Source organism: Eschscholzia californica, unplaced genomic scaffold (assembly GCF_041429995.1).
Source record: "Eschscholzia californica isolate CP2 unplaced genomic scaffold, dmEscCali1.0.p SCAF_5, whole genome shotgun sequence".
NCBI lineage: Eukaryota > Viridiplantae > Streptophyta > Magnoliopsida > Ranunculales > Papaveraceae > Eschscholzia > Eschscholzia californica.
In genome coordinates this window covers 33,280,042-33,288,236 of record NW_028238472.1, presented here as the reverse complement: position 1 = coordinate 33,288,236, position 8,195 = coordinate 33,280,042, and the positions used below count along the sequence as shown (strand labels likewise).

The following is an 8,195-nucleotide window of genomic DNA, read 5'->3' as shown; positions in this document are numbered from 1 at the left end:
GGACAATTCATTTTCTTGCACATCTCAAGATAGTAACTCAACACATAGGTCGCGCACAAGATACTTTTCCTTATTTTAATTCTCTTTTCCTTTCTTGTGTCTTAGTCATTAACAAGACATGAAACATTACCTAACGAGTGAGATCGACGTGACAAACCCAACAAAAAGTAGAAGCAAGGATCAAGCAAAACGTTTTCATTTCTTCACCAAATGGTGTCTTTGCTTACCATCTAATCAACTGATACCATTTACCGTCTTGCCAGTCAGATCTGAGTCGGTCCCCAGTCTTCACTTGAACCTTCAAAGTGGGCAAAGTTTTATGAAACAAATCTGATCAGTTGCCTATTCCATATAACTCAGTGAAACTCATGGAACACAAGGAAGTCTTCTTGCGTTACATCATCTTCTTTTGTTGATTTTGAAAACGCCAGACATCAGAATTCTTCACCACCACCAGTCACCGGGCGGAACTCTTCACCACCACCGTCGCTGCTAACTACCAACACCACCCCGACCATCCCCAATCACCAATACAGCCCACATCCACTGCCGGCCACTGTCATCAGCTCCACCATCACCAGCACTACACTACATAACCAGTTCCCCAATCATCCCAAGACGAGCACAGAGAACCATTTTACACTTATTAACACCACTTTCGGTCTTTTCCTCCTTGTCCATGGAGGAACAGCTCGATGAACCATTTACACTTAATGGCACCAATCCTCCTTAGACAGAATAAACGGAAGACAATGTTCATCGAGCTAATCATCAGTTCATCACTGTACAGTGTTTTAAGAAATAAACTCTTTAATCTGATGGTAGCCAGATATGAGGACTTTCCATGACCCCATCGCTTAATCTTTTCAATTCCAATTTCATTCTCATTTACCTAAATGATTCATGCTTTCCACATTAGCAGACCAAGAAATATCTGACACACTGAAACATAACTTGATGATCAAACTAGCCAACCATATCAATAAGAGAAAGAAAGAAAAAATTAAGTAATCCAAGACGGAGATGCAAAACTACGAAGAAAATTAATCTAGAGATAGAAAGAGGGACTTGCCCTCGTACATAACAAAATCCTTTCTATGAAAAGTATGCCTTATTTCAGTATTACTTCTACAATAATGTTAAGAAAAGTGTCATACCTTCAAGTTTCAAAACAGAGATGAGTGACTAAGAAGGCAAACAAGGAAACAACCAAAGTTGAAGTACCCTTATTTATTTCTTTGCATCTTCCTCTTTCATCTTCTTCTCCCATCTGCGTTTCTTGTAGTCGAGCAGCATGTCTGGCATCTTCTTCATCAATTCAGCAGTATTTGCTCGTTTTTCAGCAGATATTCTATCACATTTATGACCCTTCCTTTTGCTTCTCATCTCTTTCCTAGCTGGATCATAAGGCCAATCTTGACCTGCAAGGAGAACTTCCTTCCGGAGACGAGCCCGATGACGAGCACTGATGCCTAGATTCTTCCAAGCTCCTAACTCCCAGTAACCCCATACACCTTTTGAGAGCTCATCCTTGTATTTCACCAGCTTTTCTTTCCACGGATACTGGTACTCCCCGATCGCTTTCACGACAGTTTGTGCTGCTTTCCCTGCCATTATCTGGTTTTCAAGATATATAGGCTACTTCATGCAAGTCCTGCAAATGTGTTAAGTGTGGAGACCAATTGATTACGGAGGCGATAGTCAAATTGTCAGCTAAAATTGATGTGCGAGCAACTTAGGTGTGATTTGGCAACAAAAATTAGTACAAGTGCTTCTCCTTTTCAAAAGAAAGTAAAACAAAGTTCGTCTGGAAAAACACTTACAAATCAAAGAGGAAAAAGTAGTTTCTTAGTCCTATTTGTAATTTTATCTTTTCTTTCTTCAAGGCACTTGATTTTTCTTATCCTTCTCAACTCCACATGGAAATGGGCTATGTTATTCCAAAGAAAGTACCACTCCCATCTTAAACTACGTCCGCACTTCTGAAAATTTTCAATTTCATCGTAATTCTTGTTTCAAAAAATTTTCAAATTTTAGGATTGGGTAAGAAATATTTCTATCTGATTCAATAGAAAAGTATAAAACACGCTCTGCAAATATGTTCATTACCAAGAAATATTTCTATCCGATTCAATAGAAAGAGAGACTGAGAGATTACCTGCTGTAGAACAAAAATGGAGGCTAGAGAGAGAGCGAGCAAAAACCCTAGGCACGAAACTCGTTCTCTCTCTTCTGTTCTAATTTGAAGTTAAAAATCTAAAGGCACCAACTATTTTGACTCGTACACCTTGAGGCATTACGACCCAATTCGTACGAGTTGGTGTATAAAGGCGCACGTCTCAAAAGTCATGCACAAAGCGTACGCCTTGACTCGAAGCGTGTCCCCATGGCGAAGCGCGCCTTGATGCGCACGCATCACTCGCTTTCTAAAACACTCATTCCATGTATAAATTCAAAATTTCGAAGTACAACCTTAGATGATTAATGTTAAACCAAAAATCTGTTATGATTCTCACATTTAGGAGAACGAATCAAAGAGTTTCAATTCATCCTAACCTAGACACACAAGAACAAACTCACAAAATCAAAGATTCTCTCCAGAGAAACTATAGACGTTACAACTGTTGTCTAATAAAATAAGTTGTCAACATATATATCAAAGAGAAACACTAGAGAAGACTCTAGAGAGAGAAAGGAACTCCACCAGGATGACAAGCGAGAAGAGAATCAAACACTTAGGAATCAATGCCATCTTCTTGAAATTTAAATTGTTGCTACCAATTGGGATTTATTTGAACTCGATGTTACCTGGCAAACGTATTGTTTGGTACGTGTTGCGGGTACCGCTACGCGGTACGCTACCATGTGAGTATCGAGTGCGCTTGGGGTATACCCCTAACCCCTTCCATATGCTATTTTCTGTTGTCGTAAGTTTTAAACTATTTTTCGAACAAAAAAATTCACTCTTTCTGATGCATATGTAGTATATACACCAAATTTAAGACATTCGATCTACATAAAACTTAAAATCTTATCTAGCTAGATAAAAAAAATCTTGTAGTTAACTGCTCAACTACTCGAGCTTATTTATTTTGACAAAGAAATTGGGTTACTTAAGATAGAGAATTCCGGTAAGTCAAAATTTAGAGAACTGATACGAGAACCCACTAGAAAATTACGGGAAATTGGGTACATGGTACGTGAAGGGGGTAAATTATCTGGTAACATTTCGTTTTTTCTAGTACAACTAATTGATTGTTGTTTGAAATTGATATAAGATCGAGTGTTTTCACGTTAAGGTCAAGATTTTATATCTTATCATCTTATACTATGAATCCACAAGTAACCATTTGAAACCTAAAAACAAGAAAGTTAGGGCAATAGCTTGTGTGGTTGTCGTATAAAGAGGAAGAAAAATGTATATGAATCAAGTTTCGTGGAGGAGATTTCGCACAAAAACTGGGAAGAGGAATAAACTATTTGTAGAGAAGAAAACCATAAAACATTACTTAGATTCTCCGCAAAAACGTGACGACTTTCCTCCACAATAAATCTCTACAGTTATGGTCCTACTTTTTCTTTTTGTCTGAAACTTACTTAGTTGATGGATACGAATGGTGAAAAAAAAATCTACATGAAGCTATAACAACAGGGAATTAAATTTTAGATCCAAATTGCTGTTTCACTAACTTGATTGTGCATTGAGTTAGTAACTTCTACTTGTTCCTTCTCTTAGTACTTCGTTATCATTATAACGAACAAAAGTCAATTTCTATTATTTAGACATTGTAACAACTCTAATATAAAAATTAACCAGCTGAAATTTTGTTGAGAAATGAGTAGTTAGGCATCAGGCTGTAAGACTCTCGGCAGAGTATATGGTTTTTTGTTTTTGAAAATTTGAATGGAAGTATAATGTTAGATAGAGCCATCTATTGTAGGTCAAAAGATTGATCGACCTATCACATCAGCATCCATAAATGTTGACAGTTGTATCACGAAGACTTAAACACAGAGACAAAGTATCAGTTATTCTTCTCAAGGCATAGGACAACAGTTTCAAAACCAAACTGACGCTATGCTTTGAAAAGCAGCGCCTAGGCCCCGATCACATGGTAGTCGGCATGTGGCCACTCGACTAAGGTCAGAAATAATAGGCGTTTGTTTTGGAGAACCGAGTAACTCGGCGCCTAGAGCCGACTAGGCTAGACCCCGAGTTACTCGTTCACGAGTCAGGTAGGTTTTTTTTTTAAAAAAATGAGATTTTCCTAGATCTAGGTTTTGAGGGTTTACCAAAAGGGGCAGCCGAACCCTTCACTCCTTCAACAATAGCTAGTCCAATCCTCAATCGCAAGCAAGTTTCTCTCTCTATTAGTATTATATTTTTTTTCTTCTCTTTCTTTCTCTAACTCTCTAAGTAAGTTCTACCTTGTTTATTATCTCTCTCTCTATACTCTTATGGTTTCTACATCTTGTTTTTATTTCTTTCTCTAAGTAAGTTCTAACTTCTAACTTGATATAATTAGTTGATTTTCTATATAGTTTTGTATTTCTAATGTATAAACCATGTTTGTAATTGATGTAACATGAGTTTATGGACTGATTTTGCTCTTTAACTTGTATATTTAGTTGATTTTCTTTATAGTTTTGTATTTCTAATGTATCAACCATGTTTATAATTGATATAACATGAGTTTATGGACTGAATTTGCTCTTTAACTTCTACAATTAGTTGATTTTCTTTATAGTTTTGTATTTCTAATGTATAAATCATGTTTGTAATTGATATAATATAGGTTTATGGACTGATTTTGCTCTTTTTGTTCTATAATAATATATGTAATTATATAGGTATGTATATATATATATATATATATATATTTTTTAAGCTTAACCGATGAAATCCGACTGGTCCCGTTGTCATCCCGCCAGGTAGCTAGGCCCGGGTCGACCGACTAGTCCTGATTTCACTTTTCGAGCATAGAACTGATGTAAAATCTGTAGCAAACTGGTCAGGCTTAAGGCGAAAAATTGTGTCACCAATCAAGAAGTAGGGTTTAAAATGAAGTTAGTACATATAGCTCCATGAACATTGTAATGTTCAGAGAGTATTAAAAAAAAACAAGAACTCGCCCTCTCAAATTGATTAGCCTCCTCAGTCGTCACTCAATATGTGTTCTATTCAATAAAAACCCTAATTAAATACTAACAATGTTAGCAAAACCCTAATATCATTCATCCTTAAAACTTCCAAATGGAAAAAACAAAACCTAATTGCTTTTAAGAAAGAGAACGGTTTCACATATCAATAGGGTTCTTAGAGGATGCAGAGTAAACAATGACAACTGATTGCAGTTGCTTCTATTTGAAAAAAATCCCCAATTGATACAAAAAATATGAACTTCAACATCAGAAATACTAACAAAATAAGATAAGAGCAATGCAAGCATATTTGGAGTCTAGAGAGAGAGAGAGAGAGAGAGAGAGAGAGAGAGAGAGAGAGAGAGAGAGAGTACCTGGTCGGATGCTGCTTACCAGCCGGTTGCTCGACAGTAGTTGTATTGTGATGGTAGTGGAGAAACTGGAGATAGAAACGAACCGGACTTGTGAGAAAACGAGATCTATAGATTTTCTTGTAATGTACGAGAACGCCTCAAACATCTAGGTGCCAAATGTTTAGACCCAGCCTTTGGGGCGTCTAGAAATGTCTCACGGGAAGGGGGTGGTCCGTCTCAAACCCGCCCCATTGGCATCCCTATACGAGACAAAGGAGACATGGAGGAGGATTTCGGCAAAACCCTTCTCGAGTGTTGCAAACTTTCATGGACGACCGAACACAAAACCCTCTATCTTGAGATACAGAACCCTCGAGGATGGTTTCGCTTGAAACCCTCCTCAACGTCTCTTTCGGCTTTGACGGAGGGGGCTCCAGCTGCCCATTATCTCTCCTCTCACCGTTCTAGCCAAATGAAGTATTCTCTTTCGTTGGAACCCCCTTGGTCTGAGACAAAGGGACCTCGAAGCGGATTTCCAACGAAAGCTTCCTAGAGGGTTCAGGCTTCCCTGGTGTTCCAGCCAGAAAATGTTCGAGGAGGGTTTTGTGAAAAATCCTCTTCGAAGTCTGCTTCGTCTCAAACGAAGCGGGCTCTGGCAGAAGTAACCATCCCTTTGCCAGAATACTAGGATAAAGATAGAACGAGCAAGAGAAATATAGGTAGATAGAGAGAGACATAATGAGCAGAAAAGATAGAGATATAGGGTGAAAGGGAGAGAAAGATGAGAGAACATGCGCATGAGATAGAGAGGAGAAGAGAGAAAGACATAAGGAGATAGAGGGAGAGAAATAGATGGAAATGGTGGTCGTATGCGGTGTTAGTCGGAGGTGATAGATGGTGGTCGAGGTGGAAAATGAAGATTAGGTGACAAAAAACGAAAAAAGATCAATTTTTGAACGCGAAAGGGAGTTTTCCTTATCAGATATAATTGACTTAAGTATTTGTCTTCTTTCTTGGTGTGTGCTTATCCAAAAAGGACAATGTATAATCCATATAAAAATAAGCCCTTTCCTCTCTCATCCTCTTGTCCTATAATATAACATTTTCATGAATTTTGACTATGTCTATTAGAGAAAGTGAAAAATGGGTCTAAGTGTGAGTGTGAATGGCCGTGAGTGTGAGCAGATATTGGTCAAAATCCTGACACTTGGCATGCACTTAGATGTTTAAGGCGTTCTAGCACTAAAAAGGGTAAAAATGGGTCTAAATGAACTATCGGGTCGGGTGAATTCGATAATAGACGTCTGTTGGCATTCCAGCCTTCCTTACCCTTTCGGAGCCTACCCTAAAGAGAATCCAGTACCTCTTGGTCGTGAATATCTGAATAGGACGAACCGGTGTCGTAGATATCTTTGCTTTAGAACAAAAAAGTTCGAATTAGGCTCGGTCCACTGGAATGTGTATTAGCCATATAGGAGATCTTCCATGTTGGGGTAAGGCATCGACAAGATGAAAGAATTTTGCTTCTCTTTTTCGATTTCTTCTCTCTCATTCTCAAATTCAGCTTTTTAATTTTCATCACTCGCTCTTCTCATGAGCAACATTTGGGAGAATTTGCTAGATATTATGTCGGTAAGATGAACCCAGTGTTATGGTTAAATTGTTGGAACGATGAAACTGATGTGTAACATAAGACATCGACAGGATCCTACAGACAGATAACAAAGAGCAACATTTGAAGAGAATTTTGATAAGTTTCTCGTCGGTAAGATGAAACCTATGTTGTACTCAAACTGTCGGAAGATGAAATCGATGTGTAGCATAAGACATTGGTAGCTTTCTGTCGACTTATAATGTAATCTGTCGGACTGGTACCTTTGATAGGTTACCTTTATGAAGTTTTCTATTTTTCAAGAATAACACCGCTTTCACTGAAAGAAAAATTGAAAACGAAGATTCATGTAATATTTCTATATCTTTTTAGAGTGAGTGATTCTTCCATCCTTATAGTTTTATTTGGATCAAAATAAGAATGTGAAGTTTCTCTATTTCTCATGACTTTCACCATTAAAACGCCAACAAAAAGCTTTAATAATTTGAATGTGATCTTAGAGGAAGATAATTGTTTAATTTCAAGATGTTTTCACCGACAAAACATGTTAAGTGGTCGGGTAGTGAATATGGTTAATGGAAGAACTCCTAAGTTTTGGCAGCAGTGAAAGATTTTAGGTATTTTTTTAATCTGATAGGCCAATACTGTGTGAGTGAAATTTGACTCGATCAAGGCAAATTGACTAGGTCTATTCGAATGTGAGTGTGGAAAAAATTGTGAATGTATATAATATTTTCCAAAACCAAATATCCTTTTGTAAAAGTGCTTCTTAAGGGAGAACGTTTATAGGCGCCTCTCCCTTTTTCTTTTAACTTGAGGCTAACTTTTTCTCTTCGCAGCCACGAGAATTGCCAAGAATGGAGATGGGCCTGAGTATAAAAAAAAAAAAAAGAGGTGCCTTTAGAGGCACTCTTCTTAAGGTTGCAGTAAAACAATATCTCGTCTCATTCTTGGTGTGGTGCCTTATTTTTTAGGTAAAGAAGAAAAAGTAATCCAAAATAAGAAGGTTTTTTTAGGAGTGAGAAGCTTTGAGGTGACGTCACCATAGTCCCAAATTGCTTCTTTCCCTTTCCACCTAAACCCTAATT

At 37.7% G+C, this 8,195-nt stretch overlaps 1 protein-coding gene across 1 annotated transcript; it reads right to left on the bottom strand.

The window, feature by feature from the left end:
- Window positions 1-1,024: 1,024 nt before the first annotated feature.
- Window positions 1,025-6,258, bottom strand: LOC147538709 (uncharacterized). Its single transcript, XM_086643536.1, has 2 exons — window positions 5,517-6,258; window positions 1,025-1,654 (listed from the first exon to the last, which is right to left on the bottom strand). Exon 2 carries the CDS (start codon window positions 1,612-1,614, stop codon window positions 1,231-1,233), a length of 384 nt encoding a protein of 127 aa, XP_086499662.1. The 5' UTR covers window positions 1,615-1,654; window positions 5,517-6,258; the 3' UTR covers window positions 1,025-1,230.
- Between the last annotated feature and the right edge of the window lie 1,937 nt (window positions 6,259-8,195).

Coding starts and splice junctions, on each gene's coding strand:
- LOC147538709 (XM_086643536.1), bottom strand. CDS start 1,614: ATGGCAGGGAAAGCAGCACAAACTGTCGTGAAAGCGATCGGGGAGTAC.